The 18,685-nt window shown below is 32.4% G+C and overlaps 1 protein-coding gene across 1 annotated transcript in view; it reads left to right on the top strand.

Annotated features, from left to right (window-relative positions):
- Positions 1 to 18,349, top strand: part of LOC106067692 (uncharacterized) — a 35,894-nt gene extending 17,545 nt beyond the window's left edge. The window contains exons 5-10 of the mRNA XM_056019686.1: positions 2,553 to 2,625; positions 3,175 to 3,273; positions 4,092 to 4,328; positions 4,415 to 4,535; positions 9,400 to 9,466; positions 16,348 to 18,349. Of these exons, the coding sequence (XP_055875661.1) occupies positions 2,553 to 2,625; positions 3,175 to 3,273; positions 4,092 to 4,328; positions 4,415 to 4,535; positions 9,400 to 9,466; positions 16,348 to 17,959 (2,209 nt within the window). The 3' untranslated portion in view covers positions 17,960 to 18,349. The remainder of the gene's footprint in view (positions 1 to 2,552; positions 2,626 to 3,174; positions 3,274 to 4,091; positions 4,329 to 4,414; positions 4,536 to 9,399; positions 9,467 to 16,347) is intronic.
- The last annotated feature ends 336 nt before the right edge of the window (positions 18,350 to 18,685 follow it).

The following is an 18,685-nucleotide window of genomic DNA, read 5'->3' as shown; positions in this document are numbered from 1 at the left end:
GGCAAAAAAGGGCGAATCTTAAAAGAATGTGCTGAACAACTTGCTAAACCTTTCCTAGAGATTTTTTCCACTTCATTACTAAAACATGAGATACCATCTGTGTGGAAGTCGTCCATAATTGTACCTGTGCCAAAGGTTTCCAAACCAAAGGAAATGAATGACTATAGACCTGTTTCACTTACTTTCATTGTGTCTATGTTTAGAAAAAATGAAAATGGTTAAAATGTTTCTTCTGAATGATCTTTGTAGTAAGTTGGATCCTTTACAATTTGCATACCAAAAGGGTAAAGGTGTAGACGACGCCATCCTAAATATTTTAAATTGTGTCTACAAACATCTGGACGTACCTAACACTTCTGTAAGATTGTTCTTGGATTTCTCATCAGCTTTTAACACTATACAACTTCATTTACTTATTGAAAAATGAAAGTGTTGAAGATTAGTCCATATATAATAATGGGCTAATGAATTTTGGACCCAAAGACCTCAGAGGGTTACAATGTTTACAATGTAATATCAAATGCATGCATAGTTAACACAGGGGCGCCCCAGGGGGCTGTGACATTGCCATTGTGGTTCATTTTGTACACCAATGATTTTCAATCCGATAGTCCTTTTTGCTCCTTCACAAAATTCACTGATGATGCGGCTTTTCTTGCCCTGCTCTCATAGAGCTCAGACGTAAATGAGTATTTCAGAGAAATAGAACACATTGAAAAATACTGTAAATATAATTTTGTATTATTAAATGTAAAAAAAACACAAAGCAATGATAATCGATTTTCATATGTAAAGAAGAAAACTGATATTGTTTCTGTAGCTGGAGAGACTATTGAAATAGTGCAAACTTTTAAATACCTTGGTACTATCCTAGACAATAAACTAAATTTTACTGATTATATCAGCAAAAAAGTGCAGCAAAGATTACGATTACTGAGAAAACTGTCCTCGTTTAATGTTAGTGAAAAGGCCTTGGCTGTGTTTTATCACGCTCACATTTGCAATATTTTAAGTTTTAATATCACTGCCTGGTATGGCAATCTGAACATTAAAAATAAAAATAAACTTCATAGAAATCCTAAATGCTGCTGGTAAAGTCATTGGCAAAAAACAGACTCCATTTGGGAGTTTCTAGAAATAAAAAATCACCCTTTGGGTCAGGATTTTGTGATTTTGCCATTACAAAAGAGAATCAAGACACTGATTGCAAGAGTCAAAAACTCTTTTGTTCCCCTGGCAATCAAATCATTAAATAGAAACAATCTGATATAAACTTTTCACATGTAAATTATGAGTGAGTCTGGTGTGAATGTACATTTTGTTTTTTTTTATAGTTATAATGTTTTGTTTGGTGTAATGCACAAATTGTAAGACAATTTTCCTTACGGACAATAAAGATTATAATTATTATTATTTTAAAGGGGACCTTTTGACTATGACATTATACATTTTTATTGTTTGTAGAAGACATCTATCTCAATGCATAAGTCTTTGTTAACAAAATAACTTTCCCCATTCACACCATGTGTGGTCATTTCAGTGTTCTGTTGCTTTAGTGTGTTTTAATCTGACATGCTGCATTATTATTACCCCCCTTTTGTAACTGTCGTAATCCTAACAGCATAAAAAGATAGATCTAGATCTATTGTCATTTTACTTTATTCATAAGGGGTAAAAAAAAAACAATTTTTATTTTATTTAGAGAACACAATACCAATAGAAATGTAGAGTGGGGAACGGGAAGGTAGCATTCCATTGGGGCCTTCAGAAAATGTTGTTTTTTTTTTACACTAGGCCTGAAACGTGCTGAATAGTCGATCAATTGGAGGATGCTTAAAAAGTTGTCTTTGTAATAGAAATGGACAGAAAAGTGAAAACGGTTGTCTGTGTGTGGATAAGTGAAAGTGATACTAGAATTAACAGGCCCAAAATATGAGTGTGCTGGTTAAAAAAAAAAACAATATAGGGGTTGTTCCAGAGAAAGAAGGAAAGAGAGCGAGCCATGAAAAGTCATTAAAATATGGGCCCATTTATTAAAATAAATTATAGATGTTTGTCTCAAACAACAGCCCAAATGGGGTTTGTTTTTTGCCTATGATTTTACTAGCAGCATTTAGGATTCTATAAAGTTTATTTTGAGAATACAACAGAAAAAAAACTGCATTTAAATAATTGAAAATTTTTATCACATGAACAAAAATTAAATAAAAAAGATTCTGAGTACAGTACAGAAAGTACAGTAATTTACCTGATAAGACAGACCTCTGAAAAATACTTAATGAAGGCTGACACTACTTATAGTGAATATTAACTGCAGAAAAAAAACAACTAGCTACCAGTTGGCTGTTCCAGGTTGTGGCTGAGTTATTGAATGCTAAGTATCCTGGACTTTACTGTAAAAGTTAAAAACTTTCATTTTATGGACCACACTTCTGCTCTTGCCAAATAGGCAATGTGTAATGTAATTATAACCTTTTTATACAGTTTTCATTTGAAATTAAAGTAGTATTTTGAATGCTACCTTTAATTAATATTGTCTATTTTGTTTAAAGCCCACAGGATCTGAGTGATGCAGAACCAACTTTAACACACATGTCTCTGACTGGACTATACAAGTATGGAAAGGTAAAGAAATATTTCTCTACTGTTATCTCTAGTATTATATAAAAGAAATATTTCTCTACTGTTATCTCTACTATTATATTAAAGAAATATTTCTCTACTGTTTATCTTTACTATTATATTAAAGAAATATTTCTCTACTGTTATCTCTACTATTATATTAAAGAAATATTTCTCTACTGTTATCTCTACTGTTATATTACTTTCAAATAAAAAAAACAATTAGCACAATTTAAAGATAGTTTATGTTGACAAAATGGAAAAATATTTTTATATCCAAGTAACAGTTATATAAACACCTTCAGCCAAGGCTGAAATTAGATGCTCTCATTTTGTTAAACAGTATCATTGTATTTTAGTTGTTGTACAGTAGCTATATTTAAAATATTCACTTATATATATGTCTTTTAATTATTTATACTAAGCCTTTAATATAAAAGATTATTTTAAATTTCTTATAACCAGTTACTAAACTTGTTCACATATGAATCTCTAAGCCTTCATTTATTCTTTTTATTGTTTACAGTTATGACCATAAAGTATTCTTTTCAGGTGAAGCATGTGGTTTCCCAAAATTGTGATGGTCTCCATTTACGAAGTGGTTTCCCTAGATCAGCTTTATCTGAAGTGCATGGAAACATGTATATAGAGGTAACCATATTGAAGTTTGCGCAGCATTTTTCTGTTTATTTATTATTAAACAATGACCTTTATATACCTTAATATTAGCTCAAATATTATATTGTTCTTTTATTTTGATTAGATGTTGCAAACCAGTTCCAAAAAAATAAATATTCCTTGCTTAATAAATTTAGAAAATAAAAAAAAACACTAAAAACCACCATTATTGCACATACACTACCATGTCCCAAAAACCCTAAGAGCTTTACTGGCAGGAGCTCATCATTCATGGCAGGTACTACCAAGCCAGACAGGTCTGTTAGGAAAGGGGCCAGGCAAAAAATGCTTCACCCTCCCCAGGGCAAAGGGATTGTGGGAAAGGGTAATAACCTTTCCAAGGAAAAAAAATTACAGAAACCATAGCAAAAACACAAACATTAAACATAGTCAGAGCCTAAAGTAGAGCTCCACAAAAGAGGCTTATGAGGCAGTGCAGGGATAGTCCTGTAAGGCCAACCACTCTACTTAAACCAATGAAAAAGAAACAATTCCTTGTAAAGAAGGGGTCATTTAGAAGTTGAGGGCAGGAAATAGCTAGAAAGCAAATAAAAGACTTGTGGAGAAAGGTTTTGTTTTTACTGTTGCCCTATGATCTATTAGAAACACTAAGGACACACATGATAAGACTATTAGGGTTACAGATTTTGCTTTTAGAAAATGAGATGATAAAGATTTCTCAAGGATTAGTGATAACAAATTGAACCATTTCATCATATCCATTGAGATAGTGGTGGCCATAGAATTTAGAGCACTTTTTAAAGGTATTGTTTATATAATTTTTTTTGTAGTGTTGCTATTCCTGTGTTCCACACAAAGAATACATCCGATTATTTGATGTTACTGAACGCACTTCAATTCACCGTCACGCAACTGCAAGAGCTTGTCACGTATGTGGAGGAAACCTGAAGGACACTATAGTTCATTTTGGTGAAAAAGGCAAACTTACATCTCCTTATAGGTGGAAAGAAGCAATTCGAGCTGCCAAAAAGACTGATTTGATTATATGTCTTGGTTCCAGTTTGAAGGTAGCTTTAGTAAAATTACATATAATTGAAATACATTAAACAATAGTCTGTAATGTTAAAAAATAATATTTCTATTATTTAAACAGGTACTTAAAAAATATTCAGCGCTATGGAGTATGGATAAAAAGCCTATGTACAGACCTAAACTAGTGATTGTTAATTTACAGTGGACTCCAAAAGACGATGTTGCAACTTTGAAAATAAATGGTTTGCACATATATTTAATATCTTTCACTATGTTTTGCCTAAATCTTTGAAGAACTTGATCCCACAGACTTTAATACATATATAATCTGAAAGAGCCCTCATTCACTCACCTATCACTAATTCTCCCACATGGTGTGGATGAAAAAATATGAAAATGGAACCTGTTCTTACTTGCCTTAGGTCTAGAACAACTAAGCTGTTTTCATGATTTAAACTGCAGCTGTTAAATTTACCAAAAACGCTTTCAAAACAATCCCCCCTCCCCCTTTCATTTATTACAGACCAGGTGTGCAAAACACACAGGATAACATCCTTTTTTTTTTTTTTTTGTTGGAGATATCATAAAAAAAATATTTTTCTATCATTGTTTCATTCTGTTTTTGGACAAGATTAAAACCCACACACCATTATGATGTTAATGTCATAATAATAGTTACACTACAAACTTAAATTCCAAATCTAATGGACAAAAATAATTTAGTTCTACACACACACAAATACATTTTATCATAAATACACATACAAAACATTAATATGTATCTTTTTTTTAGAGGACATAGTAAATGAACTTGTATAATGTGTCTAAAACATTTAGGGTCAATATGTCGGACACAAAAATGTTCTGTTTTGCTCAAGCTGAGAAATAATGAAACCGCTGTTAAATTAATAAAGGAAAAAGTAACAGTGGAAGGACATTCTCTTAAAAAGGCAGCAGAAAAACTAAAAATATTCATTGCAGCAAAACCAACAAATATTTCAAAGGAATCTATTTCTGCACCACCTACCAGACAATTCTGAATTAGCACATTGGTTAGCAATTCCCAACCAAAATAGAATAATCACTTAATTTCAAGTACATTGGGTAGGTGACATGCATCAGCCTGGGAAATGGCTGGTCAGTTCGCATGAGTTTTCGTAAAACATATATAGATGTATATAATAGCTTAGGCCTAAATGTTACAATGAAGAAAAAAAAACATTTTAGTTTTCTGTTCCACTCAGATTTGTGAAATTTTCTTTTAATAAATTTTTTATTTGATTTTTTAAAAATTATTTTATCAAGTATTGGGGATTCCATTTTTTTAGCGGCCCCCAAAAGGGGAAAAGACGCTATTAGTTTTGTGTGAAATGTCTGTCCATCTGTCCCGTTTAGATCTCGTAAACTAGAAAAGATAGTGAAAATCTGACACCACAATATTTTAGACCATTCAAAGTTCTGATGCAACGGCTACTTTTTTTTTTTGAAGCGAAAAATCTAATTTTTTAAATCACTTATGCAAGCAGTTTTTTAAAGAGAAAAAGCTATTTAGTATGCCTAATTTTAAACGAATAGTAATCTTGTAAAATGCATTTTCTTGAACTTTTTTTTTAAGCGGAAATTTTTTTTTTTCTTTTTTGAGGATTCGAATAAGAGATTGAGCCTTTTCAAAACAATTACATCAATTATAAGACTTCAGTTAGGCCAGGAGAGGCGCGGTAGCTGAGCGGTAAAGCGCTTGGCTTCCGAACCGGGATCCTGGGTTCGAATCCTGGTGAAGACTGGGATTTTCAACTTCCGAATCCTTGGGCGCCTGATTCCACCTAGCTCTAATGGTTACCTGACATTAGTTGGGGAAAAGTAAAGGCGTTTGGTCGTTGTGCTGGCTACATGACACCCTCGTTAACTGTTGGCCACAAAAACAGATGAACTTTACATCATCTGCCCTATAGATCTGAAAGGGGAACTAGTTAGGCCAGGTTCACATCTAACTTTGCATTCACTTGCACCTATCCTTTGATCTGCTGGACCGTTGGGGCACTACGCAAGATCTGTCAACCTTCTTTCTCCATTCTTATCTCTCATTTGTCTTTGATATAATTTCATTCGGATGTTCTTTCTGAAAATATTGAAGCCTGCCTGGTTCCACGACAATTCGTTCACTGACATTTCGTTCACCGACAAATCGTTCACGACTTTTCGTTCACGCGACTATTCGTTCACCAGACATTTCGTTCACCAGACAATTCGTTCACGCGACATATCGCTCACGGACTATTCGCTCACAGACAACTTGTTCACCGACAACTTGTTCACCGACAGTTGATTCACGACAAATCGTTCACGCGACAAATCGTTCACGCGACTATTCGTTCACGGCACGGACAAATTGTTCACAGACAAATCGTTCACTGGATAGTAACATATTGTTAATTTTATATATTTTCGTTGCGTGTTTAATTTATTTACATTAAAACTTGTGTAACTATTATTTCCAAATGCAAAAAATTTCTAGAGATCAGGTCAAATGCGAGATTATTAAATTTCGTTGTTGTTGTTGATATTTTGTTAATGAGAACAGTATGTGATAAAAATTATACTTAAAATAAAAAAAATAAAAAAGAGATCTTACAAGCTAGCTGAAAAATGTAAACGGGCCCTCACTTTACTATAGGTAACATTTTTACTTTCACCTTTAATATAACTTTACACCCCCCTCTTTTTTTTTTCATCTACCTGGAATCTACCCATTCATCTGGATACTCTAGTTAACACCTAGTGGAGTGCTAGACAGACTAGCTCCTCTGAAAGTGATAAAACTTTATTGGACATTACCTATACACATGTTCAATTTGTTAACATTGAAAATATCTACTATACACTATAGTATAGTACTTTCCATCAAGTTTAAAAGAAGTTTTATTTTATTTTTATTTTAGTTAACTTGTTTCTATATGTGACCACCCATTGGTAGACTAATTTGATTGCTTGGACTTCAATAACAATTTTATTGAAACAATTTTATTTTGTTGTATTGCGATAAATTTATATTTTTTTGATAGGGAACCAAAATATTTCTTAGTGTTGTATATGTAATTAGTTTTCTTTTTTCTTAGATGTTTTAATTGATAAGTATTAACCTTAGATCTGTATCTAGTACGTGACGTTCAGAGTTGAACAGTGAAACCATATATTGTACCAAATCTAGTACCATTGTTAAAAAGCTAAATTATCTCTCTGAGCTAGTCAGGAAAACCAGCGACTTGGCAGAATGCATGACGCGTAGGACGTAATCATCTTCTTTTTGAAGAAACGTCTGTATTATATAAGATAAGATTTGTTTTTGTTATAAAGATATCAATAAAATGGGTATGTTAATTAAACATCTGGACCGCTATTAAGAAGATAAGCAAATATGGGTAGGTCGAACAAGACTACATGACGGACGTGAGTGTCAAAGAAGGCCTACATGTTGAAAGTAAAAGTGTTTCAGCTTGCTTGTAAGATCTCTTTTTTCTTTTCAGTATAATTTTTTATAACATACTGTCCTCGTTAACAAAATATTAACAACAAACAAACGATCTCTAGCAATTTTTTGTTTTTGGAAATATCCAGTGAACGATTTGTCTGTGAACAAATTGTCTGTGAACGAATTGATAGTGAACGATTTGTCGCGTGAAAGATTTGTCGTGAACCAACTGTCGGTGAACAAGTTGTCGGTGAACAAGTTGTCTGTGAGCGAATAGTCCGTGAGCGAATAGTCGCGTGAACGAAATGTCTGGTGAACGAAATGTCTGGTGAACGAATAGTCGCGTGAACGAAAAGTCGTGAACGATTTGTCGGTGAACGAAATGTCAGTGAACGAATTGTCGTGTCCCCGTCAACCTTCTTTCTCCATTCTTATCTCTCATTTGTCTTTGATATAATTTCATTCGGATGTTCTTTCTGAAAATATTGAAGCCTGCCTGGGTGGACCACTTCGGGGGCCAATTTTGAGTTTGTGTTTCCACACAATCTTTTTTTATATTGAAGAGGTATTTTTTAGCATCAAACCCTTCTGAAGGGGGATTTAATCTCAAAACCCCTTTAGGCAACGCTCATAGTATTTTGAGTGCTTAATTTGCTTTTTTTTTACATTGAAGATGTATTTTTTACCTTCCAACCCTGCTGGCGGGGGGTTTAAACTCAAAACCCCTTTTCTACGCTCATAGATTTTAGAGTGTTTAATTTGCTTTCTTTTTATTGAAGATGTATTTTTTAGCTTCAAACTCCACTGGAGGGGAGTTTAAACTTAAAACTCAGTCAAAACCCATTTAGCTACGCCCATAATATTTTGAGTGCATAATTTGCTTATTTTTTTTCATATTGAAGAGGGGGTTTATTGTAAATTTTGGAGGGGTTTTAAAATCAAAATCTTCCTTAACTGTGCTCTTGGAATTTGGGGATTGTCACTTGCATTTTTTTTGTTTTATGGAAGAGGGGATTTAACTGCAAAAACCCCTGGTAGGGGGTTTTAAACTCAAAACCCCCTTGGCTGCGCTGGGGCAAGTGATGGTTCAGTATTAAAATCTCACCTAAAATAAACAAAATCAAAGCAAAAAATCAGTCACTAAAGCCAATCTCCCCCTCGGTGTGTGTGTGTGTGTGTTTTACCCCCCCTGGCTACGCCCATGATATATATACACACATATTTCTGTAGTGTTTTGGTATATGTCAGTTGAAAGTAAAATTTAGAAGTGAAGTGCAACTGCTACCTAAAGTATTCCAATTACATGCACTTTTGTTTTTAAAAACAAAGTGTTTATTGAATGCACATACATACAACACTTTCACTAAAAATAGAATTTACGCCAATAAAAATGTATGCACCGGGCATTAGGTCAGCTTGACAAGCATAGTTATTGTTTGTCTAAAAAAATTAAACAATATTTAGTAAAGTAACTGTGCAATCCAAGGTTATTAAATATAAAAAAAAATTTAATTTAAAAAATTACTATCATACTTATAAAATGCACTAGGGACTAGCTTTGTCAGCATCACATTATACTTGAGCATTGTTATCAAGAAACATTATTATTATGTTATTTTAATTTTACATATCTTAAGGAAAATGTGACAATGTGATGTCTAAAGTTATGGAGATTCTCTCTTACAAAATTCCTGTGTATATAAGGTAAGCACTTGTATTACTTGTTTCAGCTCCCAGAATTAATTATCAGCACACAGATTTTTTAAAATTATTCTTATTATTGCCTTAAAGCAAACCTAGCTTAAAAAATCTGATTTCTTTAATATCAAAAACAAATACTGTACTATGCAATAACTTCAATATTATACAATCAAATATCATCATTTTTCTCTATAAAATAAAATACATTTGATTTTCATTCTAGTGTCATGTTTAACATTTTTGGTTTAACTAGTGTCTGAGATACTATAGGAAATTGACAGCTAATAGACTTTTGTGGGGTTTTTTGTTTACGATTATATAATTACACTTTGGATGATGGTCGAGAAAATAGTAAAGACTCATGTGCATGTATATACTTACTAATTATGCTTATCTTATATTACTTAGCCATGACTTTTTAGTATCATACATTTTCATCCAATAGTACTTAAGTGAAAAAATAACCTTCATTGGGTAATGTTATTTTCAACCTGACAGCTAGAATTTAAATGAGAAAACGCCTTATTATAATTATTATAAACATCATTTCTCTTTTCGAACATAGCCCTCAGGTTTGATTGAAAAGTTCAATATCAAGACCAGTAAAGTTATTGTATACTGGTACAAGCTCTTTTCAATTTCAAAATCTGTGTAAATATTTAAGACAAAATGAATAGTATTGAAGCCTTGTTTAACTTGATAATAATTTCTTCTGTTTTACACTATTATAACAACTCAATGTTTTATCAGCTTATCAATCAAGATCAAGTCAAGTGGCTCTTTCTTAGTAGTTGTATTTACTTTGATCACATATTCTTTTCTTTTATCTGTCATACGACACAATAGGAAGCATATTTCGTATCAGCATATTACCTTGCATACACACTTAGACAATCATAATAAAATAAACTCTATACTTAAAAGAACAGGACCAATTTATTCACCTGCAAGCAGAAATATTATTCAAGAAACTAGTATCAGTATTATTAATAAAATAATGTAATCATCATTTCATACTTTGCCTGAAACAGTTCTAGTCATTCTATTGAATGCCTAGGCAAAGTCAAAAATCAAGAAATCATTTCCTACTTTGCCTAAAATATTCAGGCATTCTATAGAATGCCATATTTCCCATTTTGAAGATAGCATATATAAATCAGGACACAGTGCTACAGTGGGCACAAAATAATTGTGTTCTAGGTTCTGTTGAATGCCCATATGAACAGTAGAGACTGTGGCGTCACTAGGGTGGGTGTCACCTGATGCTGTAAGTGCTGTCACCCCCCCCCCTCCCCCTCAGCTTTACCATCAAATCTTAAAAAAAAACAACAACTTATTGTTTATTTCTTTTTGTTGCGCCATGATACAGTGAGCTAATTACCTACATTCGTTGATAATTGTTACTGACATTAAACGACTGTCGATTCTATATAGAAATTTCGTTGTTTCTAACATTTTATCATTAGCTTTTGCATAGATAGCTTTTGCATAGATTGAAATTAAAAATTTTAAATTAGAAAAATATTTAACGTCAACAAAACATGTTTTCCTTAGTAGACTTTAAAGAGCTCCTAACGGAAACAATTAACTACTATAGAGCTAGTTTTGTACAGACAACAAATTTATTAATCGGTACAAATAATAATAATAGTAACAAAACAATAATAATAGTAACAAAAAAACTAAAACAAATTTATTCCACTTATCTTATTCATGGCAAACCAGTAACACAGACTAAAAATGCAAAATACCTAGGTGTTATAATAAATGAAAAACTGTCATGGAATCCACATATTGATGAAACTATAAAAAAATCAAACAAAGTATTAGGATTTATTAAAAGAAATTTCTATAAATCAAATAAGAACATAAAACTAAAATTTTATTTAACCTTGGTTAGGCCAATAATAGAATATGCATCCTCTGTTTGGGACCCCTCAACTCAAGAAAACATTAAAACTGGAACAGACACAAAATAGAGCAGTAAGATTCATAACAAATGAATATTCACATTTGACTAGAGTAACACCTTTAGTAAAATCACTAAATTTACAAAGCCTTCAGGACAGAAGGCTCAAAAGTAAAGTAGCAATTATACATAAAACACTGAACCATAATCTTCAAATACAAAAACAAAAATTAATAAAATACTCTGAAAGCCACAAAGATAAAGGCAGATTCCTCATCCCATATGCTAGGACAAATTTGTACAAATACTCCTTCTTCCCTAGTGCTATTAGAGCATGGAATAGGTTGCCTGAACTAGCCAGGAAAACCAGTGACTTGGCAGAATTTAAGTCATTGGTTAATATGCATGACTAAATGCATGACGCATAGGACGTAATCATTTTCTTTTTTGAAGTAACGTTTGTATTATATAAGATAAGATAATAACAATTATTGCTTAACATTTAAAACTTTTTAAAGCGTACGTGAACTTTTCAGGATTTCAAACTTGAAAACTTTAAAATAAGTTTAAAGTCAATATCTTTTGTGATTTCATCTTCAATAGACAGAACTACCTGATTTGAAATTTGTGTCTCAAAAGTTCTTAAAAGTTCTTAATTCAGTTTTGAAAAGTATCTTTCAAAAGACAACACGTTGACATGCATTTGGCAAGAAACTGTCAAAGGGCTGGTAAAAGTTCCTTAAGTCTCATCGTATTCCATTTGAATTTTAAAATACAAGCACTTCCCAGTTTTAGCTTCTTCAAAATTACCTTCTGGTGCCTGAAGATGTATTCTAGTTTTAGTATTTCTGTTCATCCGGCTCAGCAGAAAAGGGATCAATGCACTCGGCATTAACCTCTTGTTCTCTACTTGAATAGTGAGTCCGGCAGCTTGTGATTACTCTCCTGACATTTTCATATTGCTTAAACTGTTGCAATAACATCCTAGTTTGATTTGACACTAATCTTAATTGGATTTTTAGATAATGCGTGACACTTTTCATAGAGAAAACACTGCAGTACTCTTATTAAACCCCCTTATTTGAGGTTACTCTTCATTAGTGTTGATTTTTTTCCAAGCCCAAAAAGTATAGCAATACAAGATCTACATGTCTTCACAGAAAACTGACAATGATTATTGAGCTGTGCCTCTAGTGTCTATATTTTCAGAGCGGTGGCAAAGACCTTCAATTGCTGTCACACATTCATCAAATTATTCTTTCAGGGCTCTAACAGTAGTATGATGAGCATTCCAGGCAGTTGCTTAAATTGCTTATAGACATTTAATGATACTCCAGTATGATTAATTAAAATATCCCATCGAATGATAGAAGCGGCGAAGAAAAAAATATGTTTTAAGAGTGCATAAAACGTCTTGCAATAAGTTTTTGAATTTTGACCACATAGTTCAAATGAACAATGTATACATCCATTAAAATTGCGTTTCTGTGGGTTTTTTTTATACTGCCTTCATAAATTCCAGATATTATAGCTGCATTATCATAGCCCTAAGCTCAACACATCAATAAGTTAGGTCCATCACTAGAATCATCATTTTCATAAAAATTAACCAATTCTAAAACAATTACATAAATCTAAGGGAGGTAATGTTACAATATGTTAACAAAGAAAGACAATTTTTTTGTGTATTTTCAGTATCACTAAGTCGAATATATATATAAAATGTACAAGATATGTTCACAACAAATATAAATATTAGTTAAAGGTGTATTTTCTGGTCAACTAGCTGTTAAAATTAAAAGAAAACATTTATGTTTGTTTATAAAGGTTAAGAATGCACCTCTGATGTAAATATCACCACATTGCACATTTTTTAAAATGGACTTTTCAATATGCAGCCACTTTTTGTGCAGTAGCGTAACATGTAGCGGCAAAACATGGTACTAATCAGTTTCCTCAAAATTATTTTAATAATCAGAGTTTATTTATTTTGTGTTTAGTGCCATATCACGATAAAAGACGTTTATTTTTGTGCGTTTTGTTTGCCGGTCGGTCTGTCTGGCATGTTAAGATAACAAACAAAAAAACCTCTAAAAGCTATTGAAAATCTGATTTAACCTTTAATGTTCCTTCTGAAACATCTCAAAAGTTTTAAGTATATGTAATAGATTGTTCCGGATGTTTTTGTGAAAAAAATTATCAATGCCAACCAATGTTTGTTTGCTCTTCTAACTTATATTACATTTAATTTCCATGCTTAAACGTTGCAAAAACACATGATCAATAATATATTTTTCAGGTTTTTTAATGTAAATACCATATAAATGCAAAATGACTTTTATTTCATTAACTATAAAGTTGTTACGGATATTGTTTCATAAAAAATAAATTATGTCAAATGATTGTTTGGAATAACATAATTGACTAATATTACACTTATATTCTTTGACAAAACGTCACTATAGTTTATTTATCGATATCAAATTGTTCCGTACTTTCAACTTATAACAAATTTATGTCAAATGAGTTTATTTTTTTTTAAAATATCTACAATAGGTTGTTCAGGGTTTTAAAATATGAAAGTAATTTATTAGAAACGATTATTGAAAATCACTTTTTAGACTTATTTATTTATTTTATTTTCTCTCACTATGTATACAAACATCCAGAACAATCTATTATAGAAACTTAAAAGTATTGCGATGTTTTGGAAGGGAAATTAAATTTTAATCAGATTTTTAATAGCTTTTAGTCTTTTTTTTTTTATATTAACATGGCTGACAGACAGACAAAAAGCAAAGAAAATGCGTCTTTAATCCCTATATATATATATATACATATATATACATACATACATATTTAGTCTAACTAGCCCATTGTGACGTAATGGATTTATTTTCCTTTGACGTAATATGTATTTTTTAATGAAATGCTAAAATAACGCAGTGCACCAATGTCTATGAACCCTGGAGAGCCTGCTCGTATTGATAAAGACATTTTTAGTCTCACTAGGCAGTGTGACATAGGTACGGTAGTGGATTTTTTTCCTTTGACGTCATAATGAAATGCTAAAAGAACTCACTCAGTGCACCAATGTCTATGAATCCTCGTATTAATGACATTCTTTAGTCTAACTAGGCCGTGTGACGTTGTGGATTGTTTTCCTTTGAAGTCATATGGAATACTTCAAATGAATTGCTAAAACAACTCGGTATAGTAATGTTTATTAAACCTCGTAATATGTATTCAAAAAAACATAATGGCTAGATTTAGATCTAATCTAGATTTTTTACACTAGATCTAGATTTTTTGTACACTAGAGCTAGATTTTTTACACTAGAGCTAGATTTTTTAAACTAGATTTAGATTTATATTCTAATTAAAAACATTGTAGATTCTAGGTCTAGAGTTTTTAGGTCTAGTTTAGAACGTTAATTGATTTACATGTTTTGGATGTTCCTACAGAGTTGACAATGTTTACTTCCTAGTCCAAACCTCCCCCAGGATGACGGGGAATGGGAGCGGGCAGGGTTTGAACCATCGATAAATCCAAACGACAGTCCAGCGCTCAAATCGCACGACCTGGCAGCCATGATATAGACTAGATCAAGATCTATAATTTCAATTTCTAGACTTAAAGTGTAGATTTTTATTTCCAAATGTCTAGATCAATATATTGCAATGTTATAAAATACTAAAACTAATCTACTATTTTTAAATTTAATATTGCATTCAGTCTATTAATAGATTATCTAGGCTTTTTTACATAAATCTTATCTTATCTACATTATTCCAAATTTATATTTTAGATCTAGATCTAGTATATATAAATCTTAAGAGTGTTAAATCAGAAGTTTAATTTAGGTAGATCTACATCCTCATTCTAGTTCTATATATAGCTCTGTTGGTAACCGTGTTGGGACATCGAGCAGTTTTTGCCGAAGTACAAGCTTGATGCCTTGTTCTTTTCTTCTTTTTTTTTCAATTACAAATCAATACCAAAAGATTATGTAATATCGCTCTGCTGAAATATTGTACATATCTGGTAGTTGTCATGCGGTAATGTGTAATTTATCTCTTTATCAATAATAGGCTATTATTTGTTATTATGTTAACAGCAATTCCTGGTCGTGCAAGTAGCGCGCTGGACTGATTATCTCGACGGTCCAGGTTTCATACCCTGCTCGCTGCCATCCCCCGTTGTCCAGCAGGAGATTTGGATAAGGAAGTAAATTATTTTTAACTTTGAAGGAGCATCCAAAACATGGAAAACATTTTACAAAAAAAAACATTTTTTACAACGCCAAATGAATCTTTGAAACATTATTACTTTTGACAATCAAAACAAAATCACGTCTTGAATATTCTTTGCGAATAGGCAGATCTGACAGTGATCCGACTCTGTCGGGGGCGCCTCTGATTTTGTGTGACAACACAAACTCTCTTTGTAATCTTGTTAACATCTCAAAACAATAAAAGCAATAAAACGTATTGCTTTTGAATTTTTACTCATTGTGCATAATTTTATACCGGTACCAAAAAATCTTATACTATTGAATCTTACTATCACATTTTTTAAGTGGTCTGTTTTTTTTTGCAAAAGTGCAGTTTTACCACTTGAGTGTCACCCCCCTATTGGCACTGGTGTGGTCCGCACCCCCCCCCCCCCCCCCCAGAGACACCACTGAGTACAGATTCTTATTGTTCAACAATTATGCTGGGTGACATTGCCATGTTAGTTTTATTATTATGTGGCATTAAGGTTTAATGTTTATTTTAATAACTTGTCTTTTTCGGCTTTGTCATTCTATATTATGACAATTAGTAATAAATACCTTTTTAAAATTGACTAAATAACTATTTTTGTACGATAAACCATTAATGTGAATCAAAGCTTGATAAAAGTTGGTAGACAAAGAATTCACAATTAATAGCTTATATGTTAAAATGAACACATTTTTATTTCTATCCCCAGGGAACAAGATCCTATATTTATTCATCATACCCCTTTGCTAGTTACTGAACTTCAAACTACATCTAAAAAAATTCTTAGTGTTCCATTGCAATTAAGAAAAATCAAGCAACCAAGGAAGAATGCACGTTTGAAGATGAAGATTGAGAAGCAAAATTTAGAAGATAAATTGAATAATGTGGACATTTCTCATCAAAAAATAGAACAGTTAACTACCTCCTTTCAAAATAAAAATTTTCACATTTCAAATGCCACTCAGAATTATCCAGTGATAAGAAATTTATTACGAAACAGTACAACTGTTCCTAATTCTGGATGTTATGTTGGAACATCACTTAAAAATTCTTCATGCACACATTTCTGTTGTAATAACCATTTACCACTGACTGATCCAACTAATAAACTACCACATGGTCACAGAAATCTTCAGTTAGAAGAATTTGATGACGTATTTTGTATAGAAAGAAAGGCTCAAAGTCAGCAGTCCAATTCTGAAATGCACAATCTAAATACTGAAGTAAACTTTCATCATGAATTCAGTATGACACACCTTCCAGAGGTAGTAGTAATAGATTTAGAAAAGAGTAGTGTGCAGTCCACCACAGACATTAATGAACAACAGTTTAAGATGATTCCTAATGCAGAAAATCTCAACCCATATGGTGCTTTATCTCATGAAAATGATATTTTTTCTTGTGAAAAAAGTAATGTTGATCATTCATGTAAAGAAAGTATTGACAGTTGTATGCTTTTCAATTGTGTAGGAAGTGAGAGTTTATTGCCAAAGTTGACACCTATTTTACAGATGCCAATTGAACAGTTAACTATGTATCTTGTTTCCAATGAAATACAAACAAATGCTGATGCCCACCTGACTATATTTTCTGACAACTTTTTAAACTTCTGTGATAGCACCTTATTTCAAGATAATAATATAAGTGATGCATTGGTATCCAATGATGCTGTAAAGGAAAGAGTTCGTCTAGATCACAGTTATTGTCAAAAACAATTTCATGATGTAAAAAAACAAATTCATCAACATACATTTGATGAACAGGTTATGCTAAGAAAACCTTTAATCCTAGATAATTGTTTTTCCATTCAGTCTGAACTCTTAAATAAAGTTAGACATGACCCAGCCAAAACAAATTGTATGCAGTCTGAGGAATCAAAAATACTTTCTAAAGAGCATGAAAACATTCCAGAGAGTACTGCTAAGCATTGCGACATCTTGAATCAAGCTCACATTAAGTTTAGCTCAACATTGTGTGATAAGGCAACATCATTGAGAGACTCGTTTCATATTATTACTAAAGGAAGTGGGGCTTGTTTTTACCAAAACTCTTCCAATCTAGAATGTTCCCAATTTAGGCCTGCACTCTGTGGAGACACTTGTAGAAGAGGTCAGTTGAAACATTCACTGTTTCTTCAGAAAGAAAGTAATGACATAGTAGAAAGTCAACATTTAACAAATGTAAAAACAAATTGTTTATCTCCTTCCATTGGTGTTGCAGAGGAATCAAATGGCAGCACAAGTAACAAACGAAAGCTAAGCTTTTCTTCATTTCCAGGCTGGTATGGCAAAGGGCTTGGCATTAAAAGAAAAAGACGCTAATTCCATAAACCTGAATGAGGAAAATGTTTTACAAAGTCCTCCTTATGTCATGTCAGCCCTAGCTTTAATACCTTTGATTCATATGTGTACACATTTACTACATGATAACATTTGCTACAGAAATCTTCAATCTGAGAAAGAAAATATTTAACTAGTAGAAATGAACATTTTTCTTTTGACTTGAGACAGACTAAAGTGGCCAAGAGTAGGCTGCCTATTTCTGTGAACCCAGGGATGTTACTAATTTATTTCTGCTCATTTTAACGTGTACATATTGTACATTTGAGAACATGTACACCTGGTTTCTCTAGGTGCTCCTTTGTTGCTAGTACATTTACATGCCAATTACGATATTAAGACTAATAAAACCATTTCATTTTTTTTTTTTAATGATTTTGTTGTTTTTTTTTAATTTAAATATTTAGGAAACTATTATCGCATCTACACCTGAACAGTGCCTACCTCTATCTGTTATGTCTTCATGTAATTGTAGTAAGTTCCCCCTCTTGGGTGAATGATGTGAACGCCTAGGACTCCCCACCTGCACTCTCGGCTTCGTACGGAGATTGAGGGAATAGGGCCGCTGCTGTTGTGGCCGACTAAATGCGAAAAGAAAAATGGCCGCCTTCATGTTTATTTCTAGTCAATTATAAATGTCTATTTTTGCAGTTTCGTCTGATTTGTATTGCGATGCACTATGTCAACGTGCATGTCTAAACACATTCA

Source organism: Biomphalaria glabrata, chromosome 2, assembly GCF_947242115.1.
Source record: "Biomphalaria glabrata chromosome 2, xgBioGlab47.1, whole genome shotgun sequence".
NCBI classification, from domain to species: Eukaryota; Metazoa; Mollusca; class Gastropoda; family Planorbidae; genus Biomphalaria; species Biomphalaria glabrata.
This window is presented reverse-complemented; position numbering and strand designations above follow the sequence as displayed.